General features: G+C 39.5%; 1 protein-coding gene across 3 annotated transcripts in view; it reads left to right on the top strand.

Moving 5' to 3' along the window:
• PAPSS1 (3'-phosphoadenosine 5'-phosphosulfate synthase 1) overlaps positions 1-24,270 on the top strand; it is a 103,157-nt gene that overhangs the window by 21,075 nt on the left and 57,812 nt on the right. For all 3 annotated transcript variants that reach the window (XM_036853440.1, XM_036853441.1, XM_036853442.1), the window contains 2 exons: positions 3,467-3,605; positions 7,495-7,613. In XM_036853440.1, the coding sequence (XP_036709335.1) occupies positions 3,467-3,605; positions 7,495-7,613 (258 nt within the window). The remainder of the gene's footprint in view (positions 1-3,466; positions 3,606-7,494; positions 7,614-24,270) is intronic.

The following is a 24,270-nucleotide window of genomic DNA, read 5'->3' as shown; positions in this document are numbered from 1 at the left end:
CATGCGCCACAACTACTGAGCCTGTGCTCTAGAGCCTGCAAGCCACAATTACTGAGCCCGCAAGCCACAGCTACTGAGCCCACGTGCCACAACTGCTGAAGCCTGTGCACCTAGAGCCCGTGCTCTGCAACAAGAGAAGCCACCACAATGACAAGCCCACGCACCGCAACGAAGAGTAGCCCCCGCTCGCCACAGCTAGAGAAAGCCCACGCACAGCAACAAAGACCCAATGCAGCCAAAAATAAATTAAAAAAAAAAAATTGGGGAATCATTAACTATATTGTTGAAACCTTGATGAAGTTGAGTATACAAAAGAGTATATAGAATGAGAAGCGAGTCACAGATGGAAACTTGGGGAACGCCTTCATTTAAAAGGACAGTTGGAATAGTAGGATCACGACTTAATCACTCTGCCAGATACTAAGGGTATAAAGCTACTGAAGTTATTTCAGTATAGTGGGATGAGATCTGTGACAGAGGTATATGGTGGGTACTCTGAGAACGCAGCGGGAGTGAGGCCTCAGTCAGCCTGGACATGAGGTTAGGCTTCCTGGAGGACTTAGCATGGAGCTGTGCTGTGAGGGGACACGTTGCTGTAGCCAGAGGAGAGAGGTGGAGTGTTTTTGGCAGGGGGGGATTGCAAAGGCATTAGGCCCAAACAGCCTGGTAGACCAGGCAGGTGCAAGACTGAGAATGGTGGGGCCAGGTGGAGAAGGCCTGACGCGTCACACTGAGAAGCTTGGGGTTTACCCTGATGGTGCTGGGCAGTCTCTGAAGAGTTTAGTGACGTGATTGAATTTGCATCCTCTGTCATCCTGGGGACAATGTAGAGTGTGGCTTTGAGCAGGTCAAAGCTGGAAGCCAGCAGACTGATTAAAAGGGTGTTGTCCAGACAAGAAAAATGAGCTTGAACCAGGAGCTAGGGAAGAAGTGCAGACTGGGTTAGTGTAATGTCTAGAGGTAAAATCTGAAAGACTTTGTGACAAAATGCAGGGGGTGGGACGGCAAAGGGAAGAAACCAGAACAAGTCTGGGGATTCTGGGTGAGTCGTGTTGTCATCCCTTGATTTGGGCAGTATAGGTGGGAATGCAAGCTTGGGAGAAAAGAGAGTGGGCTCAGTTTTGGACGTGTTAAGTTTGAGGTACCTGGGAGATCTCCAGGTGGGTGTAATTTGGAGGAAGTTGGAAAGGTGCGTTTAATTTCAGGAGAGGACAGAGTTCAGGCTTGAGTGGTTTGTATGCTGCAGTTTACACTGTGAAAGCAGTTGAGAAAAGTGCTCAGGGACCGTGCAGCGTGAACAGCGGGCTCCTGGTAGAATGTGGGCAACACCAGTGCCTCGGGGATGGGTGAAGTCAGAGGAGCCCAGGGGAGCCGGCATAGGAACGGCCGGGGAGTAGCATTATTGCAGTACACAGGGTTAGTAGTGTGAAATGTGGCAGAATGGCCTGGAAGGTGCCATGATTAAGGGAATTTTTGTATGATTTGTTAGTTCATCTCTTTTTAATGGAAGAGAGTGACTTTTCCTTGTTTGTTGCCAGTGGAGAAGGAGGTAGTTGAAAATTCCAGATGCAGCAGCGATAATGGGTTGAGCAAGGTTCATTAGCAGGAAGGGGATTTTTTTTTTCTTATGTACAATTTTTAAAAGTTACTTTCCATTTACAGTTATTACAAAATATTGGCTATATTCCATGTTGTACAATACATCCTTTTAGCTTATCTTACACCTAATAGTTTGTACCTCCGACTCCCCACCCCTATGTTGCCCCTTCCCCCCCGTCCTACTGGTAAACACTAGTTTGTTCTCCATATCTGTGAGTCTGCTGCTTTTTTGTTATATTCACTAGTTTGTTGTATTTTTTTTAAATTAATTAATTTTATTTATTTATTATTTTTGGCTGCGTTGGGTCTTTGTTGCTGCACGCGGGCTTTCTCTAGTTGCGGCGAGCAGGGACTACTCTTCGTTGCTGTGTCTGAGCTTCTCATTGCAGTGGCTTCTCTTGTTGCAGAGCACAAGCTCTAGGCACACAGGCTTCAGTAGTTGTGGCTCGCAGGCTCTGGAACGCAGGCTCAGTAGTAGTGGCGCACGGGCTTAGTTGCTCCACGGCATGTGGGATCTTACCGGACTAGGGCTCGAACCTGTGTACCCTGCATTGGCAGGTGGATTCTTAACCACTGCACCACCAGGGAAGTCCTGTTGTATTTGTTTAGATTCCACATACAAGTGGTATAATACAGTATTTGTCTTTCTCTGTCAAACTTATTTCACTTAGCATAATGCCCTCCAAGCCCATCCGTGTTACTACAAATGGCAAAATCGCATTCTTTTTTATGGCTGAATAGTATTCCATTGCAGAGTAGGGGATTTTTGAATCTGTGAAGGGAGGAGTGGCAGGAGGGAAGGAGATAAAGGTGGGGGATATAGGTAAATTATATGGCAGAGGGGAGATTGAGAGCGTTCGTGTCTGGGGATTTCCGTTTCCTTTCTTTCTTTCTTTTCTTTGGTCATGCTGCACGGCATGTGGGATCTTAGTTCCCTGACCAGGGATTGAACCCACGCCCCCTGCATTGGAAGCGTGGAGTCCTAACCATTGGACGGTCAGGGAAGTCCCTGGGGATTTTCTTTTTGAAATTAGAAGTGTGGCCATCTGATAAGAGTGGAAGTAGGCATGGGTTGAGGGGCCGTAAGAAAGGTGGTAAATGATAGCATGAGCCATGTGGGGATAGGATGGAGGAAGGTGCAAGGGCTAGCTTTGAAAATGGTGGCACTGCCTTGTCTATGGAATATGAATGTGGAGCCTGCGTTTGAGAACAGGGAGATGAGTGACTCCTCAAGGGAGAACTTGGTTTTAGTTAAGACCAGAAAGAAAAAGAGTTTCACTTACAAAGGAAGCAGTGTTCCAGAGAGAGTTTAGGCCGAGCAGTGAAGGTATTAGCAGAGTTGGGGGTTAGGAGCCATGCAGAAAAGTAAAGTTTTGGGAATGCTAGAGATGTGTAGTGGCTTCAGGGGTTTGTATTTGGCAAGTGAATAAACTAGCCTCAGGGTTCTGAATGGATGGATCCCTTGTGAAGTTACTTTCATGCTAGCTCAGGCTGAGGTTGAGCGTGTTGTTAAGAGAGAGGCCTGATGACATCTGCATTTAAGCTGGGCTTTGGCTCAGCTTCCTCGTAAAATTTAGGTGAAAGTTTTTATGGGGCATCCATTGTTCTCCCTCCTGGAACTTGCCAATATCTCAGATTTTTAGAATAGCAGGCCTTTTAAAATCCTTTATGAAGAATGGGTGTGTTAATCTAATAATTTCTTGGGTTTATTTTTTTTCAGTTTATATTTTCAAAATATAAATTAAACTTTGTCTATTTTCCACTAACACAGCTGAAAAGCACTTTTACTTGTCCTTGGCATTAATACAGTACCCTTGATTCATATGAGCACTCTTTGTTACGTTTCTGTATGTGCCTTTTTTCTAAGGATCGCAACAATGCAAGGCAAATTCATGAGGGTGCAAGTTTACCTTTTTTTGAAGTGTTTGTTGACGCTCCCCTGCATGTTTGTGAACAGAGGGATGTCAAAGGACTCTACAAAAAAGCACGGGCTGGAGAAATTAAAGGTAAGTAATATTTTTTTTCCCAGTTTGTCTTTCCTTAGATATTTCATCTTACCATATCTGAGACTGATAATCTTTTCTAGGAGATGGAAGTTTTCAAACAACTTGGAGCTCCTTGAGAAGAGAAGGCAGGTCTTGTTACACTGTTGTATCTCTCAGGCCTACCAGTAGTACCTGGCACTGTGTACACTCAGTATCATCGATCAGGTTGAAATCCTACTCACAAGGCAGTTTTAGAGGATTGGGACTTTGGGGGCTGGTGGAAACCTATTTGGTATAATTAGGTACCTAGCATTAGATTGGATATTAGTTGCTAGTTGCTGCTACTTCTGTTCTCTTTGTTCCAGTGAAAATGTAGGACATTCCATAGCTACTGGGAAAAATGCCTGAATTATAAGCATCTTGAGAGCAAGGAAAATATCTCATTCTTATTTATATCATAGTGCCTGGAATGGTCTGAAATTCATTCTATGTGTGATTGTTGCATTAGATTAAATTAACATATCTGTGATTTTACCAGAGTACATACAGCTTGTATTTTCGATTTTGTGGTCTGCTCCCAGAGTTTCAACTATGATGAAAATTTGGACATAGAAAGAGACATTTAGAACCCGTTCTGCTGTCGCCCTTGATACCAGTCATTCTGTTTATCTTTTAGACATCCTTTGACATTAGCCCTGGTCTATTACCGGTATTATTATTAACAGTTAAAGAGGGCATGCCAGCATAAGAAAAATCAAAGATAGGTTCAGCATTGTTTGGGATCAATTCATGCCCCTAACTTTTGTTTGCCTTCCCAGCAGGGAGTGTGACAGCCTCAGACTATCAGGAGCTCTATGAAGTGTAGATTTTGGCACCAGCTTCTGGCCCTAGAAAGGAAAAGGTGGAACAGGAAGGAAAATGCTTGTTATTCTGGGCTCTTCTGTTTGGACCTGGGAGCCCCTCAGCAGCTGGGGCAAGTTCCACTGGCCGTGGTGAATCTGGTTCCTTGGGCAGGGCTCGTATCCAGTCTTGCCATCATGGAGACTCAAGTTTCACCCATTAAGCCTGTGCTTTCTTGACTCAGCGAGAATAGGCTGCCTGACCTGAATAATATATGGCAACAGGAGGGAAAACAGTTTATCCATTTAATTTCTAGGTCACCCTCTCTCTGTTGACGGCCAGTGTGCACTTCTGTTTTTTGTAATAGAGATTTGCAAAGAGAAGCAGAACAGTGTGTCCAGGATCCTGAAGTCTGAATCTCCTACTTATTTTAACTGTAGTTGCTTTTGTTGTTTTTGCAAGGATGGATTGATGAGGGAGGTAGATTTGTTTGCTCAGCTGGAGTAAGCACCCTGTGAGCCAGGACAACATCTTTACCATTTTTGTATTTTTAGAATTTAGCACAGAGCATGGCCCAAAGCATAATACTTGGTACACACACACAGTAAATGCTTGTCGAATGGATTAGAAGGTGGAGTGGAAATTGGATGTTCAACACTTTGATCAGTGCTTTCTATTTGCAAGGTTTATATTTGGTGCTAGGGATGCAAAGATGAATAATAAGACTGAATCCAAAATACCTTGAGTCACTTACAGTTTGCATTCTGTATCTGGGAATGTGCTTGTATTAGTTCAGTTTTCTATGTTTTACTTGTTTACCAGGTGTTTCTTAATTCCTCTGAATAGACATAAAATGTTCTTAGGTTAATGTATACCTGTGTGCATGTGTGTACACACGTTTATTTATTTTAGGTTTGCCATGGTTCTAGAGTTCCTGACTGGACAGTTTTCAAAATCATTTACTCATTGTAAGAATGGTGCTTAAAAAGTTTCCTACCAATGCTATTTCAGAGCCTAGATGGTAAACATTTCAGGGACAGGTGAGATTGCATACATTCAGCAGACTTCAGGCTTTTATAGGCCTTTATATGGCATTTACTAAACTGTAAATATATGCCTGTGTCAGCTACTCTAATACCTAGATTATTTTCATGAGTAATGCTCAACTAGTTGTTATTTACTTAAATATAAATGTTTTTCTCACAGTATACATTTACTGTAATCACTTACGGGCTAAATTAACTAGGAAGAGACTTCCTGGGCTTTTAAAATGTTAAACCAAGTCTTCTAACACAGTGATCCTCAAGCTTTGCTGCACATAAGCATTTTCTGGTGGGACTTAAAAAATCTAGTGCCAAGGCTGTACCCCAGACCATTGAAATCAGAATCTCTTAAGGGTGGGACCCAGTGATTCCAGCGTGTAGCTACATTTGAGAATCAGAGCTTAAGAACTAGTGTTTTAACCAGGTTTGTTTTTTCCCCACCTATTTTACTGTGACTCACCACTAATACTGTTAGGAATATTGGTAATGCAAAAATTTCTTCTTGGGTTCAGGACTTGATGTGATACTTAAAAATATGAAATAGAAAAAAAATGAAATAGATGGGCTGTAGACTTGTAGTGTTTATTTTAAAGCTTTTTAGTAATGATTTTAAATTCATGTTGACCATTCTAACCCAAGAATGACTTGGCATTCCAAGGCAGACAGATCTCGAATGACTTCGGAATGGAATAATGTGAAAGATAGGAATAGCATATCTTCAGCTCAACCAGCCCATTCTGTGGTTAACATCATGTGTTCTTTCTCTTCTAGGCAGTTACACGGTAGCACATATACAGATAGGGAAAATCTAAATAGTGGTTAATATCTAAATTGGTTACATTTGATTGTGGAACATTTTTGGTGATATAACAGGATTCCTTACTTATGTTCTGCTTAAGCTAATAGTAGTTACTCTGTCTTGCCTGAACACTTAATGTGAATGGCAGAAGAACCCTGCAGAGCTTCAATTCGGCTGTAGATAATCCTGGTGAATATAATGGACAGATTGACTTGGCATTGGTTTTTGCACTGAGAGGGAAAAACATCTTGTCGAGTTTGGTTTTATGCCCAAGGTTTAGGCAGTATATCCTGTGTTCCTGTGGAGAAATTCGATGCTCTGGATTACTTGGTATTCATTCCTGTTTCTTCACAGGCACTGTAGGCGTTTACTTAACAGAAAAAAGGAAAGGTGATAGAAATGTCATCAATCTTCATTATTTGAAGATTCCAGATTTGCAAATGTGCCTACTCACTAAAAATTTATTTGTTACCCCACATCCATGTACCCACAGTGCTTTGGCTGTCACTTGTAGACACACACAGAGCAGCAAAATTTTAGTCACCCAGAATATACATTCCCAGCTGAAGTTGAACAAGGCTTTTGTGTTTCAGCTCTCATACTGTAAAGAAGTGTCCTTTTGATGGCCTATTTGGTGCCATGTGTTTTGCTTTTATTTTTTTTTCTTTTTGTTGGTGATTTTGCTGTTTAAAATGGCCCCCCGGCACAGTGCTGAAGTACTGTCCAGTGTTCCCAAGTGCAGGAAGACTGACCTGCCTTGTGGAGAAAATACATGTGTTAGGTAAGCTTTGTTCAGACATGAGTTCTGGTGCTGTTGGCCATGAGTTCGGTGTTAATGAATCAGCACTATATATGAAATAAGGTGTCTTTAAACAGAAACACTCATAAAACAATGTATTAATTGGTTGACAAAAATTTGGTGACTAGAGGCTCACAGGAAGCCAAACCCACGTTTCTCCTAGAAGCAGTGGTTCAGTATTCACTAATTTTGTGTGTGTGGCAACTTATTGAAGAGAACTACTGCGAATAAGAAGGATCGACTGTTTGTGTTCAAAGAAGAAACAAAAGTTTAATTAGAAATCTTCTCCCAGGAAAGAAGTTTCAATATTATAACCCCGTAACTTAGAAGGGGCAGCATAAATATGAACTTCAGCATAGCAGAGACTTGCACTGAGGAAACAAACCTATTTTAATTTCCACTCCCTCTATTATCTTTTACCTTTTATAGGTTTCACTGGGATTGATTCTGAATATGAAAAGCCAGAGGCCCCGGAATTGGTGCTGAAAACAGACTCCTGTGATGTAAATGACTGTGTCCAGCAGGTTGTGGAACTTCTACAGGAACGGGTAAGAGGAGGTCCAAGAGGGAATCCCCAGAGAATAATTATATCCATCTCATAACATTCCCCATCCAAAAAAAGGGTTGTGGTAATATGGAGTAACATTTGTATTTTATATTCTTTTTTTTTCTTCCAATTTTATTGAGATATAATTGACATACAGCATTGTATAAGTTGACAGTGTACAGCATAATGATCTGACTTATGTACATCACGAAATGATGATCACAGTTAAGTTTAGTGAACATCCGTCATCTCATATAGATACAGAATTTAAGAAATAGAAACCATTTTTTTGTGTGTGTGATAAGAACTCTTAGGATTTACTTTCTTAGGAACTTTCATATATGACACACAACAGTGTTAATTATATTTATAATGTTGTACATTACATCCCTAGTGTACTTATTTACCTTATAACTGGAAGATTGTACCTTTTGACTGCCTTCATCCAGTTCCCTCTCCCCCAACCCTCTGCCTCTGGTAACTACAAATCTGATCTCTTTTTCTGTGAGTTTGTTTGTATGTTCATTTGTTTTTGAAGTATAATTTATAACACTGTGTTAGTTTCTGTTACACAACATGCTGATGTTTTATATACACTTCAAAATGATTACCATAATAAGTCTAGTTACGTTGCCACAAAGATATTACTTAGTTATTAACTATATTTCCCACACTGTATATTTCATACTCATGACTCATTTATTTTGCAACTATAAGTTTGTACCTCTTTTTTTTTTTTTTTAAAAAGCCCCATTCAGTTTTTTGTTTCTTTTTTTTTTAAAGATGTATTTATTTATTGATTGATTGATTGCTATGTTGGGTCTTCATTTCTGTGCGAGGGCTTTCTCTAGTTGCGGCAAGCGGGGGCCACTCTTCATCGTGGTGCGCGGGCCTCTCACTATCGCGGCCTCTCTTGTTGCGGAGCACAGGCTCCAGACGCGCAGGCTCAGTAGTTGTGGCTCACGGGCCTAGTTGCTCCGCGGTATGTGGGATCTTCCCAGACCAGGGCTCAAACCCGTGTCCTCTGCATTAGCAGGCAGATTCTCAACCACTGCGCCACCAGGGAAGCCCAGTTTGTACCTCTTAATCACCCTCACCTATTTCTTTCTTCATCCCCCAGTCCCCTCTCTTCTGGTAATCTTTTTGCTCTCTGTATCAATAACTCTGTTTCTGTTTTGTTAAGTTTGTTCATTTGTTTTGTTCTTTAGATTCCACATAAAAGTGAAATCATACAGTATTTGTCTTGCTCTGTCTGACTTATTTCACTTAGTATAGTATCCTATGGGTCCATCCATATTGTCATAAATGGCAAGATTTCATTCTCTTTTACGGCTGAGTAATATTTCATTATATACATATACCACAACTTTATCCATTCATCTATTGATGGGTACTTGGGTTGCATCCATTTCTTGGCTGTTGTAAATAATGCTGCATAGGGATGTGTATAGCTTTTCTAATTAGTGTTTTTATTTTCTTTGGATAAATACCTAGGAGAGGTATTGCTGTATCATATGATAGTTCTATTTTTAATTTTTTGAGGAATCTCCATACAGTTTTCCATAGTGGCTGCACCAATTTATATTCCCACCAATAGTGTATGAGGGTTCCCTTTTCCACACATCCTCCACGATACTTGTTATTTGTTGTGTTTTTGTTAATAGCCATTCTGACAGGTGCGAGGCGTTATCTCTATAGTGGTTTTGATTTGTATTTCCCTGATCATTAGTGATGTTGAGCATCTTTTCATGTGCTTGTTCACCAATTGCATGTCTTCTTTAGAAAAACAGATCCTCAGATCCTCTGCCCATTTTTTAATCGGATTGTTTGGTTTTTTTGATGTTAGTTGTGTGAGTTTTTTGTATATTTTGGATATAAACCCCTTATCAGCTATATCATTTGTGAATATCTTCTCCCATTCAGTAGGTGGCCTTTTTGTTTTGTTGATAGTTTCCTTTGCTGTGCAAAAGCTTTTTAGTTTGATGTAGTCCCATTTGTTTACTTTTGCATTTGTTTCCCTTGCCTGAGGAGACATAGCCAAAAAAAATACGATTAAGACCAAAGAGCATACTGCCTATGTTTTCTTGTAGAAGTTTTATGGTTTCAGGTCTTACATTTAAGTCTTTAACCCATTTTGAATTTATTTTTGTATATGGTGTGAGAAAGTAGTCCCAGTTTGATTCTTTTGCATGTAGCTGTCCAGTTTTCCCAACATCATTTATTGAAGAGGCTGTCTTTTTTCCCATTGTATATTCTTGGCTCCTTTGTCATAGATTAATTGCCCATATAAATGTGGGTTCATTTCTGGTCTCTCTATTCTGTTCCTTTGATCTATGTGTCTGTTTTTGTACCAGTACCATACTGTTCTGATGATAGCAGCTTTATAGTGTAGTTTGAAATCAGGGAGCATGATACCTCCAGCTTTGTTCTTCTTTCTCAAGATTGTTTTGGCTGTTTGGGGTCTTTTGTGTTTCCATACAAATTTTACAATTATTTGTTCCAGTTCTGTAAAAAATGCCATTAGTATTTTGTTAGGAATTGAAGTGAATTTGTAGATTGCCTTGGGTAGTGTGGTCATTTTAGCAATATTAATTCTTCCAGTCCATGACCAGGGTATATCTTTGCATGTTGGTGTCATCTTCAGTTTCTTTCATCAGTGTCTTATAGTTTTCTGAGAAGAAGTCTTTTACTTCCTTAGTTAGATTTATTCCTATTTTATTCTCTTTGATGTGATCGTAAATGGAATTATCTTCTTAATTTCTCTTTCTGATAGCTCATTGTTAATGTATAGAAATGCAACAGATTTCTATATATTAATTTTGTGTCCTGCAACTTTACCAGATTCGTTGATTAGCTATAGTAGTTTTTGGTAGTGTCTTGAGGATTTTCTGTGTAGAGTATCATGTTATCTGCAGTGACAGTGTTACTTCTTCCTTTCCAGTTTGGATGCCTTTTATTTATTTTTCTTGTCTGATTGCTGTGACTAAGACTTCCAATACTATGTTGAATAAAGATGGTGAGAGTAGACAACTTTGTCTTGTTCCTGATCTTAGAGGAAATGCTTTAACCATTGAGTATGCTGTTAGCTGTGGGCTTATCATATATGGCCTTTATCATATTGAGGTGTGTTCTCTCTATACCCACTTTGTTGAGAGTTTTTATCATAAATGGATGTTGAACTTCGTCAGAAGCTTTTTCTGCCTCTATCCAGATGATCATATAATTTTTATTCTTCATCTTGGTAACGTGGCGTATCACATCGACTGATTTGTGGATATCGAACCATCCTTGCATCCCTGGGATTAATCCCACTTGATCAAGGTGTATGATCCTTTTAATGTGTTGTTGAATACATTAATTGCTGAATACGTGCATTTTAAATTCTTTATAGCACTGACGGTTTTCTGTGCATGTGCGTCACTGTGTTAGGTGCTGTGGGGGGCACCATATATGTACCACATGTGAAATATTCCAGTCAGTCTAAACCACAGGAGGCTTGAGAGACAAACAGTCTTTTATTTTACCTGTAATTTTAACACACAAATACCTTATAGAGGAAAGTCATCCTTGGTTATTCAGCTCTACAACTTGGCATCAGTATATTTTTAAGTTGAGTTACATAATGTATTTAACTTTTCCTAAACATTTACAGAGTGTCCAGATTTCCCCTGTGATAACTTGATGACATCTTATGGTTGAATTTTAGGGAGGTGAAGGTTCCAGGACATAAGGACCTTTGTCTTGTTCCTGAGCATATGGAAACGTAAAGAGGTTTGATGCTATCCAGAACTCAGGCCCACTAGGTGCATGATTCTCTCAGAGTTTAGTTTAATCTCAGTTTTTAGAAGTTATTTTTCTTCCCTTCTCTGCTCGTTTCTCCATACTTCCCCTTTTCCAGTGGAGGGTCACAGTTCATTTAGCTGAAGAGGATCTGGCCTTCATGTGGGTGTCAGTAGTTGCTTTCTCCCCAGTCATGGGGTCCCTACCTTTGCTGTTCAGTGCTGCACAGGAACTCCTGATATGGTGGTACACATTCGGCATTGCATCATTGCTCCTCATTCTGTCCTAACTGTGGCTTGTGATTTCTGAACCCACTCTTGATTTTTAAAATCCTATTACCATAAAACTCTTTCATGTAGTATTTCTTACTGGATATACTAAGCATACAACTTATAAATAAAAATTACCTATATCTGAATATACTATGAATGTTTAGCCTTTGAATTTTTCCATATTATAAAATGTTTACCAGATGATTAGTCTAGGACTTGCTTTCCTAATTTATTTCCCTTACATAAGCATTTTAGCTGAATAGATAGAAATAAAATGAATTGCTAACTGCCCTGCTCTGATGTTTTTCTTCATATATATTGATGTACTCTCTGCAGGTCAATGAGACCTAATCCCAGAAGGTTTCATACTTCATTTTTCTGCTCTTCTTCATTTTTCCATTGGTTAATAGGTTTCCTATTAACCAACTTCTGAGCTCTTGAGCTAGTCCTATTGCTCTGCTTCTGGCTTCCCTCTCACCTCTTCATTATTCATTCTTTCATTATCCATCATCAATCCGATATCTGTTAAAAGCCCGCTACTGTAGTTAGTCACATTCTAGGGCACTGGCACTACAGAGCTTAACCAGCTGTGTTTCTGTCCTTGAGGAATTTACATTGTAGGTGATAGAAACAAATTAGAGTATATAACTCCTAGAAAGTGTCCTAGAAACCATAGTTTCAGTGTATACATAGCATACTGGGAGGCACAGAGGACTGAGTTTGGAAAGGCTTTATATCAGATCTTTCTCATCTGTTTGTTCATTTTTAAAGGATTTTTTGGGAGAGGGCATAGGATACATTTTAAAAAATTTTATTGAAGTGTAGTTGATTTACAATGTTGTGTTTAATTTCTGCTGTACAGCAAAGTGACTCAGTTATACATATATATGTTCTTTTTCATATTCTTTTCCATTATGGTTTATCACAGGATATTGAATATAGTTCACTGTGCTATACAATAGGACCTTGTTATTTATCCATCCTATATATAATAGTTTGCATTTGCTAATCCCAAACTCCCAGTCCTTCCCTCCCCCACCCCCTCCCCCTTGGCAACCACAAGTCTGTTCTCTATATCCGTAAATCTGTTTTTGTTTCGTAGATATGTTCATTTGTGTCGTATTTTAGATTCCACATATAAGTGATGTAATGTGGTATTTGTCTTTCTCTTTCGGACTTAACTTTGCTTAGTATGATAATCTCTAGGTCCATCCATGTTGCTGCAAATGGCATTATTTCATTCCTTTTTATGGCTGAGTAATATTCCATTGTATGTATATACCATAGCTTGTTTATCCATTCATCTGTCGATGGACATTTAGGTTGTTTCCATGTCTTGGCTATTGCAGATAGTGGGGCTGTGAACACTGGGCTGCATATATCTTTTTGAATTATAGTTTTGTCTGGGTGTATGCCCAGGAGTGGGATTGCTCGATCATATGGCAACTCTATTTTTAGTTTTTGGAGGAACCTCTATACTATTTTCCATAGTGGTTGCACCAGTTTACATTCCCACCAACAGCATAAGAGGGTTCCTTTCCTCCACACCCTCTCCAGTGTTTATTATTTGTAGACTTTTGAATAAAGGGCATTCCAACTGGTGTGAGATGGTACCTCATTGTAGTTTTGATATGTATTTTTCTAATAATTAGTGATGATGAGCATCTTTTCATGTGTTTGTTGGGCATAGAGTTCTGGGTTGACAGGTTTTTTTCTTTTAGTACTTTAAAGATGTTGTTCCATGGTCCTCTTGTTTGCATTGTTTCTTTCTTTTTTTTTTTTTTTAATTTTCCTTCCTAGAAGGAGTTACAATGTTCTTTGCTTCCATTTTTTTTTTTTTTTTAAGGAATGTAGTTTATTTTTATTTATTTTTATTTATGGCTGTGTTGGGTCTTCGTTTCTGTGCGAGGGCTTTCTCTAGTTGCGGCAAGTGGGGGCCACTCTTCATCACGGTGCACAGGCCTCTCTCCATCACGGCCTCTCTTCTTGCGGAGCACAGGCTCCAGACGTGCAGGCTCGGTAATTGTGGCTCATGGGCCTAATTGCTCCGCGGCATGTGGGATCTTCCCAGACCAGGGCTCTAACCCGTGTCCCCTGCGTTAGCAGGCAGATTCTCAACCACTGCGCCACCAAGGAAGCCCGTTTGCATTGTTTCTGATAAAAGTCTGATGTGATTCTTTTCTTTTTTCCCCTCTCTTTATAATGTTTCTTTTTTTTTTTTTTTCCAGAAATTCACGTTCTTTTATTTATTTATTTATTTATTTATGACTGTGTTGAGTCTTCGTTTCTGTGCGAGGGCTTTCTCTAGTTGCGGCAAGTGGGGACCACTCTTCATCGCGGTGCGCGGGCCTCTCACCATCGCGGCCTCTCTTGTTGCGGAGCACAGGCTCCAGACGCGCAGGCTCAGTAATTGTGGCTCACGGGCCCAGTTGCTCCGCGGCATGTGGGATCTTCCCAGACCAGGGCTCGAACCCGTGTCCCCTGCATTGGCAGGCAGATTCTCAACCACTGTGCCACCAGGGAAGCCCTATAATGTTTCTTTTTTTTTCTGCCTAAATTCAACATTTTCTCTTAATCTTTTTGGTTTTCAGCAGTTTTAGTATGAAGTTTATAGGTCTCTCAGTATATTTAGGTCGATTTCTTTCATTTTAGAGTTCTTTTACTTTCTTGGATTGGTAGTTTATTCTTTTATTGGTTTTTGAAAACTCTTGGCCATTATGTCTTCAAATATTTCTCTTGTCCTATTCTCCCTCCTCCTTCTGGGACTCCAGTTACACATATGTTAGACAATATAATATTTTCCCTCAGCCTAAAGATGCTCTGTTCTTTCACCCTTTTTTGTCTTAACTTTTCAGCTTTATTAATTTCTATTCACTTATTTTCAAGGTTACTGATGCCTTAGCTGTATCCAATATATTGATTTGCCCATAGGAAGAATTTTTAAACTCTGATAATTAAAAAATTCTATCATCATTTGGCTCTCTTTTTTGTTTTTAATATAAGTGTACATCTCTCTGTTGAAATCCTTTATCTTTTTAGGCATGCTGTCCACTTTTGCACTAGATGTTTTAACATAGTAATTTTAATTATTTTAAAGGCCTGTCTGATGGTTCTAACCTCTGGGTCATTTCTGGATCTTGATGTATTTCTTAACAGTGGGTGTTTTTCCTTGCTCTTTTTGATGTGTCCTAATTTTTTATTGAATGCTGGGTGTTGTGTCTGGAAGAACAGTAGAGATTGAGGTAAGTGATATTTATGCTTTGGGCATTTATGCTTCTTCTGTCACACTGTTAGTGTAGTGAGTTGAGTTAGTTTAATAAGTAGTTCGGCTGGGTTAGGGTTTCCTTATTCTATAGTTATTCTTAGTGCACCACCCGCTTCACATTTCTCCAGTGGTGAGCTCGTTTCCTTGTGCTTAGTGTGGGATCTGGCCTGCTGGAGGGTTTTCCGCAGTGTTTCTACTCCATCCTCAGCTTTTAGCATTCCCTATATGCCTGTACCACAGAAGGGGGTCCCCTTCCAGGCTCTTGCTCGTCTCTCCCAGCAGTAAACTACTGTTGCTTATTACTTAGTGCCAAGCTCATGATGGGGGAGCAGTGGTGGTCTTCAGTTCTGCTGGTCCAGCTTCAGTCTTAAGCAGGACCTATGCTTCTGGATCTCGGAGTGGGTCTTTCTCAGTGTTGCTTCCCCTCCCTGCATGGTAGCCAGCCTCTCTTTGAACCTGGGAGGTCTTGGAGGGTGAGTTTTCTGCTCCTCATGTGCAGATCTCTGGTTTGTATCGGTTCAGGATCCCGGGCCAAGAGAGTTTCTTCCACTTCCTTTTGGTAGACCATACTTGCTTCTACCCCTCCCCCAAAACAGCAGACCCTGGGAGGCTAGGGGTGGGGTGGGGAGCGGTTTCCTGCCCTCCCCCATCAGCCTGAGGCTTTTGTTTTGGATGAGACAGTGTTGCAGGGAGTGGGCGGAGCTTTGTGCTTGTGCACCACCGAGGGAGCGCTCTCTCTGGTCCCCAGACCTGCCCCTCATGTTCCTTCTGCACACCTCTTGTAGGCCTGCTTGGGAGTGAGCGCAGAGCTCCTCGTGTCTGGCTTCCCAGTGATGCTAATCTGTCACACTAGTCCACACTCAGCCTTGAAGAATTTGCAAAACTTTACAGCTGTTTTCTTCTTCCTGCTTTTCTTGCAGCCATCTCTTCCTCCCAGGCTTTACTAAAGGGAGATAATTCATGTGTCTTGGCTTTTCTTGGTGGGACTTGTCACTCTTTGGAAGCAGCTCATGTTATTGCTTTAGGACCTCAGCTCTGTGATGGGCTCAGGAAAGTTTGATTTTATAGATTAGCTGGCCTTTCTGCTTGTTAGGTGGTGGTCTATTGTGTAATTTCTGTTTTATTTTCAGCGAATTGTCTATCCTTACTCTACTTTTACTCTGTTGGGGTTGTTTATAGTTTTCTTATACATTTGTATGAAATCAATAAATATTAATTCTATGCCATTTTCATTGAAACTATGTTTTCAGTATTCTTCCTTTATATTTAGATTGTAGTTTTGTTTGCATTTTTTATATGTTGAACCTATCTATTTTTTTAACTTAAGATATGTCGTATCAATGTTAGAAAGTTATACTTAGTTCTATTTTCTTTTTTCTTTTTCTATTTTTGGCCACACCATGCGGCTTGCAGGATCTTAGTTCCCTGGCCAGGGATCGAACCCTGGCCCATGGCAGTGAAAGTGCGGAGTCTCAACCACAGGACCGCCAGGGAATTCCCGATAGTTCTATTTTCTGTTAGTTTGGATTGTCTGTTTTTTATATCTAATTACTGATTCTTAAGTGTTCTACAAAACTTCAGAAAAATACACATAGATATTCTCATAAAATTTTAGGGGGCTCATGAATCTCAGAAGCCATTTTATGGGCTATAGATAATTCCAGATAGTTCAGACGCTCAAGGGATTATTAAACTTAGAGTGTGATGCCTACCCTCCTTCCCTTCTTTCTTTCCTTCAATTCCTAAACACTTCTCTGGGACCCTGCTCAGAGTTGCGTCCTTTGAGTTTGACACTTTACCTACATAGAGGCTTTTTTCTTTCTTTTTTTTTTTTTTGTAGTGGGCAGATGATTTGTTGTTTTTCAAGAAAAATTTATCTTGAGAAAATTTGGCAACTCTTCTGTAAATCTAAAAATATTACAGAGCGTTCTTGTATATCCTTCACCCAGCTTCCTCTTAGGTTAATAACTTACATGATCATAGACCATTTCTCAAAACTGAGAAGTTAAGCTTGGTACTTTGTACTAAAGCACAAACCTATTTGGATTTCACAAGCTTTTCCACTATTAGCCTTTCCTATTCTTGGATTCAATCCAAGATCCCTCACTGTATTTAGACTTAAATTATTTTTAACCATGATTCTGTAAAATGAAAATGCAGGCTCATGTGGTGTCTGTTGTGCACAGGACTTTGCCTTTTTTTCCCCCCTGTAACGGTAAAAAATTGAGTGTTGACTGCCACTGTACAATTGGTCACCCCACCTCCAGTCCTGTCTGCCTTTTATTCCATTTTATATTGTTGGCAGAATCATCTTTCTAAAGTGTAGTCTAATCCTTTCCGTTTTTTACTCTAAAATATATATTGATTTTTTCCCCATTGTTTATAGAATTAAGGTAATTTGTGTTCAAGCTTCTCCATAGTTTGGTTCCAAGCTGCTTTTTTAAAAATTATTGTTCTTATTATTTTTTTTTTTAATAAATTTATTTATTTATTTATTTATGTTTGGCTGTGTGGGGTCTTCTTTTCTGTGCGAGGGCTTTCTCTAGTTGCGGCGAGCGGGGGCCACTCTTCATCGCGGTGCGTGGGCCTCTCACTATCGCGGCCTCTCTTGTTGCGGAGCACAGGCTCCAGACGCGCAGGCTCAGTAGCTGTGGCTCACGGGCTTAGTTGCTCCGCAGCATGTGGGATCTTCCCAGATCAGGGCTCAAACCCGTGTCCCCTGCATTGGCAGGCGGATTCTCAACCACTGCGCCACCAGGGAAGCCCAAAATTATTGTCCTTACGCTTTCACCACAGTGTTTACTTTTTTTCTTTTTTTGATGCCATTGCTTGCCTTAGTCTCTGTGGCCTTAATGCCTTGCTCCCAATTTGTTTGTTCCTAATTAATGATTATACCTATTATTCTTCCTTTTATACAGATATTAGTCTATATTATTCTTGCTACACAATCTGATAATTGGACAGTTTCATTCAAGGTTTTGAAAAAGAGGGATAGATAAACTAACATCTAGTGAATCCTTATTGTAAGGGACATGTATGGGGGGCTTTGCGTCTTTTAAAATATTTGCTTTGATTGTTAGAATCTCAGGGGAAATGGTCTTTTGTCCTACTTTAGCTTCTAACCACCTCTCACTTGAATTATTTTGGTGGTTTCCTACTTGGTCTTTGCACTGAGTACTTTGTGTATGTTGTCTAATTTTATTCACAGAGTAAATCTATTAAGTATTTCAGAGATATTAACTAGCTTGTTCATGAACTTATTGGACTCCATACCTAGGATTCCAGGTACATGAATTCCTAGAATTCATTTTCATATGCCTCTGGCTTTTACTTTCAAGAGTGTTCTTATTACAACTCAAGTACAATATAATTAAATTTACGGCCAGAAAGGTATTCTGGTTATATTAGTTTAAGACAGGGAAATTTTCTTTTGAAAATTACTCATTTTTATTCTAAAGCTGGGTGGTGACAAAAGAATAAATGTAAATGCCTCCTTAATGCAGTTGCTTTTTTGGGAACCACCCTCATTTGGGGAAAAGATTTCAGTTATATGCTTTCCTAAGTAAATGACTTCACTTCCCATTGGAAGTATGTATTTCTGTTGGTACTGGTTGATCCTGTGAGTTAATTTAACAAATACCTAGTGGCATACACGCTAGGCACTGTTGTAAACCACTGTGGATGTGACAGTGAGTTAGACAGTACAGATTCCTGCCTCATGGACCTTAATTTTTGGTCCTTACTACCATTATTTATAAACTAGAATGACTATATAAATTCTTTTTTTTCTTTTATAACATGATATAGAATTTAAAAGTACAATTGAAGGAAGAAATATGCACACATACCCAACTACTTCTGTTCTGGCGTTTATTCTCCTTTGATTTTCTCACAAAGTTGAATCTCAGCTGAACATTAGGACATGGGGAAACCAGTGCATACCTGATGTTCAGCTCAGAGTTTATGGTTAGTTGGTGATACAAGGAGTTTCTTTGCCTGCTGCACCCTTATCGCAAGGTGACTTAGTATAATGTGCTTTTCCTAACAAGCTCCTTCTCCCTGGTGGTCCAGGGGTAGCCAGTGCAATTCAACTTCATTGTCATCACAAAAACATTTTAAAAAAATATTTTATTTATTTATTTGTTTATTTATTTTGGTTGTGCCGGGTCTTAGTTGTGGCAGGCAGCCTCCTTTAGTTGCGGCTCGTGGGCTCCTTAGTTGCGGCATGCGAACTCTTGGTTGTGGCATGCATGGGGCATCTAGTTCCCTGAGCAGGGATCGAGCCTGGGCCCCCTGCATTGGGAGCTTGGAGTCCTAACCACTGCACGACCAGGGAAGTTCCACAAAGATATCTGTTAGGTTTTCCAACGGTGGGTTATGTGAGCTCACATGGTAGAGCTAATATCACAAATACAGATTGCGGGTGGAGGGGATGAAGATGTCGAGTGCAATGGTGTTTTCCGGGAACAGTGACCAAATCTCCATAGCTTTGGAGTGTGTGCTCTGAGTGGGGATGTGAAGATTAGAGGTTCTGCGTTAACTAGCATTATGTCTAAGAATATAATTGTGAGTGCTGGCAGGGAATGGCGCAGGTAGAGATGGAAGAGCAGAACTCTTAGCATGTGTGAAGCCTTTGGTAGTCCCTTCAGTAGCATCATTGCATTTAATTTTTGTTAAAACTCTGAGAAGTAGTTACAATTTTCATTTTACTGATGAGGAAACAGATTCAGGGAGGTGAAGTTGTTTGTCCCAGGATAGTTCAGGTGTTTGACAAGCGCTGCCTCCTCTGGTAATAAGTGGAATTTTTTCTGTCTGATGCTCCGTATTACTTTGGAGAGACTCTTCTGAAATGAATTCTACCAGGTATTGTTTCTTTAACGTTCTTTACTGTCGACAAAAAATTAATCCATCTAAGAAAGAAATGGAAAACTTTATTCGAGTCACATAGAGGATTTTAACCCAGGATTTTAACCTCAGCAAGCTCTGAGGACTGTTCTGCCCTTAAAGGTCAAAGCACAGTTATATAGGTTTTTGAGACAGAGGGCTGTACATTAAATGACATAGATAGTTTGCACAATCCAGATCTGTGAGTACAAAGTGGAGGTCATTGTGGCCCCTTACAAGATCATGAAGGAATGTTATCTTTATTTTAAAATTAAGTAATTAATGTATTTATTTTTGGCTGCGTTGGGTCTTCATTGCTGCGCGTGGGCTTTCTCTAGTTGCGGCGAGTGGGGGCTACTCTTCGTTGTGGTGCGCAGGCTTCTCGTGGTGGCTTCCATTGTTGCGGAGCACAGGCTGTAGGCGCGTGGGCTTCAGTAGTTGTGGCTCGCGGGCTCTAGAGCGCAGGCTCATTAGTTGTGGCACGCGGGCTTAGTTGCTCTGTGGCATGTGGGATCTTCCCAGACCAGGGCTCGAACCCGTGTCCCCTGCATTGGCAGGCGGATTCTCAACCACTGCTCCAACCAGGGAAGTCCCCAAGAAAGAATGTTATCTTTTAAGGAGTTGTCTTGTTGGTGCTAGGAGAACATTGCTTTTTATGATTGAACATGAATTTCTGCTAGTGGGGAGGGTTAGGCCAATACATAATGCAGATACACAATGCACAGTAGAGGGGAGAGAGGTCAAAGGGCAGTGAAAATTTTTCATGTTTAAATTTTCCTTGATTTGCCTTAGAATATGAAATTTTATCATTATTAAGATATGGAATTGATTTTCACTGTCCAAGAATATTTTTAGTGTGGTTTACAGTGGGTATTTTAGGATGATGGGTATTTTGGTTCTATCATCTCTGGATTGTCTTATTTCTCTTTTGATCTGGCTTATGTAGTATAATTGGTATAGGCAGTGTGGTCATTTAAATAAATACTTAATTTCTCAGTATTTTGTCAGAGCATCTTTATTTTCTCAGTATGCTTCAGTTGGCACATTTTTATTCAAGAAGATAGAAGACACTGGAAAATACTGAGGGTTTTTTATTTAAGTTTTTTCCTAACCCTTGAATGGTCACTAGATGGCCTGCTGGTATTGCATTTTAACTTGATGGGTTATGACATAAAGAAGTAGGCTTCTTGCTGATGGTTTTAATCTAAAGTGATATTTTAAATACTGTTTTTAAATCTACTAGGAACTCTAGATTTAGTAGTGCTATAAATTATTTAAAGGTTTGTCTTCTTATGAAATGGTGGTTTAGTGCTCTAAATGGGTTTTATACTGCATGTAAAACCAGACTTTGCAGCTCAGTTTTAAAGTGATGCCAGTATGTCGTTGGTGTTCATGCTTTGGATGCATGTAGCTTAGATAATAGAAATTTAATAGTTTCATAAAAATACGATTGAGCTCTAGTGTTCAAATCTGTTGAGATTTGGCTCAAGAAAAAGTTCAGAAAATACTTAAGGAAAAATTTAAAATGTGAAGTCACTGTGTTTATTAACTTGTTCACAGTTCTTTAGGAAGATTAAAAAGAGAAAGCAAGAACTACTATTTTCAGGTAGTGAATGTTGTTTGTTTTCCTGGCCAGTTTCCAGGAAAAAACAAACAATTTTCTCTTTGAACAAAGATATGGATACAACATATGTTAGGTGTTAGACTGTATTTAGTCAGTCAAGCAAAAAAAAAAAAGAAAAAGTTTTGAGTATCCATGTTACATTTTAAAATTAAATTTTAAAATATTTCTAGACCTACCTCATTAATGGTAGCATGTGAATTGTTTACTGACCCCCTACTCAGGAGAACTCCTAGGAGCACCCCTGTTTCCTCTCTACCCTTAAATGCTTGGTGACTATGGAACTCTTAAAACTGGAAGTAAGGGGTTAGGTACATGAACACTTGTTCCTGACCTGGCTTGTGATCTATTTTTGTTTTAAAGGAAATTTCCTGAAATAAAGGGTTTTATTTGTACAGGTTTCAAAAGAACACATTATTTTCTAACAGCTGACTGTGTCCCTGGGAATCCGAATGAATCCCAACTAAAATGGATAGCTCATGTGGCAGGGACTTCATGTTCTGTTGTCCAGATCTCTTGTCTCACTTTGAGGTGGTTTTGACTCTTTTAGATGTTCAGTAGTGGTTTTGGAAACGAAAAATATTTGTCAGTAGAATGTGCTAGGAACTGGCTGTGTCTGCATTTTAAAAACTTTTTGTCTTCCTGATAGTTCTCTTCTCTCTACATGTCCAATCCACAGAAAACTCGCTTTCTCTGAATACGTGTTCCATGTTCCTGTTGGCTCCTGCTATGTTTGTGTTAATTCCAAAAGTGCTCACTTTATGTACCTTCTTAGAAGAGAAAAACAGTAGCAACCTCTTGAACCTTTATTTTGCCATTGGTTAGATATCAGAAGAATTTTATATCTAAGTTGTGAGGTTAAAATTCACTTTAAAATAATTGCAGGGTGTGAATTTTGAAAAGGGAAGAATTTTGTGACATGCTTGTAATGAAAACAATTTTATACTTAAATAATTTTAATAAAATTTTAATTATAAATATTAAACAATAAAATTTTATGTAATTTAAAATTATTTTCTCAAACGACTTCCTTCCTTTTTGAAAAGAAAGTGATTACAGGGGAATTCCCTGGCGGTCCAGTTGTTTGGACTCCACACTTCCACTGCAGGGGGCACGGGTTTGAACCCTGGTTGGGGAACAAAGATCCTGCAAGCCATGTGGCATGGCCAATAAAAATTAAAAAATAAAAAAAAGTGATTATAGCCTCTATGTTCATGCATACAAAGCAGCACATTACTAACAATGCATTCATCCTAAAGCTATGGCATTATTAGTGTACAGAACATTAAAAAAATAATTTGGTTGGATTTATAATATAGATACCACTCTTTCATGTTCGAACTATTTCTCTTGGATTTGCTCACAAACTGTTGGTATGTTTGTTTTTTAACTTAGGGTGTGGTTGGAAGGAAATAGACACGATGTATAGAAACATTTGTTGGTTCTCAGTTCTTACTTTGAACAGAGTCTCTTCAGAGGGAGCAGATCCACATACCTGAGTGTACACTCCAGTGTCCTGGTGTTCTACAGAAGGGGGGATTCCAGGGTGGAGGCAAGGTGGAGACACACCCAGCCTTGTGCTGGGAGCATTACAGTGGGCATTGTGCACTGCTGCTATTCATTAGTGTTTGTGAGCTGACTCTAGTGATGATGGCTTAGGAAACCAGCTAAAAATGCCCTGTTGCGTCCAACAGAGATCAGAAGATTTAGTCTGTTGGATGCGCTCCTCTGACCCTCCAAGATTGTTGACAGCTATTAGTGGTAAATGGGGGGGTGGGGGAGAGTAGTCAACACCCATCAGAAAAAAGGCATCTCATCCTTACAAAATAATATAGGCTTCAGAGATGGCAAAGAAAGCTTTACGTAGAGTTGCTTGTATCAGTGAAATTCTTCTCTTCCCTGGAGTTCCTGTGTCATTTATTCCCAGACTGTGATTCTGGTTTTCAAAGTTCTAAGGGGTCTCAAGTGGTGGAAGTGGAGGTTTTCAATTTATTCACAGTGATGGAGTTTGAGAAAGTTGGTTGAAAATCGTTCACTTGTTATTAATAGAAATGTTTAGATGTAACTGAAATGTTGAATATCTTTACTTTTTGTCTAGGACTTTATTAACACAGAAAGATCACACGCTGACCAGAAACCCTGGGAATTGTAAATGTTTAACAAAATCATGAAAGTAAACTAAGAACAATTTATGTGGCAAAATGTTTCATAACTTAGTTTTATGGGAAAAACAGTAAAGGTTTTTCTTTTAATTTTTATTTTTAAAAACTTGTTTTTTTATTTGGAGGAGAATAGTGTTGGGACCTGAGTTGGAATCCCAGTTCCAACACTTATCAATTAACTGTACGACCTTGGAAAAATAACCTGATTTCTCTGCCTTCAATTCTCTCATCTGTGAAATGGGAAATAAAAATAGTACCTGTCTCAGAATTGTACTGAGGATTCTGTTAATAAATGTAGAGTGCTTAGAACAGTTCCTGGCATGTAGCAAGCACACTATAACTATTATTTATTGAGTATTTATTTGTGTGGTAAGCACGTTGGAACACAGTACAACAGGGATTTGGGGCAAGTTATTAACCTCTCCTGAGCCTTAATTTCCTCATCTGTAAAAAGGAGGATAGCAATAGTTTCTTCTACTTTCATAGGTAGGATTGCATGAAAATTAAATGAATTAATTCACGTGAAGCCCTTAGAACATTGCTGGTATTGTTGATAGCATCCAGTAAACGGGAGCCCCGCAGTTTACATAAAGTTGTTTGTCACAGCAGCCCTATAACTACACACACACACACACACACACACACACACACTTTTTGGTGGCAGTGTTGTTAAA

Source organism: Balaenoptera musculus, chromosome 5 (genome assembly GCF_009873245.2).
Source record: "Balaenoptera musculus isolate JJ_BM4_2016_0621 chromosome 5, mBalMus1.pri.v3, whole genome shotgun sequence".
NCBI lineage: Eukaryota > Metazoa > Chordata > Mammalia > Artiodactyla > Balaenopteridae > Balaenoptera > Balaenoptera musculus.
The sequence above is the reverse complement of the archived record's forward strand: the minus strand, read 5'-3'. Positions and strand labels throughout refer to the sequence as shown.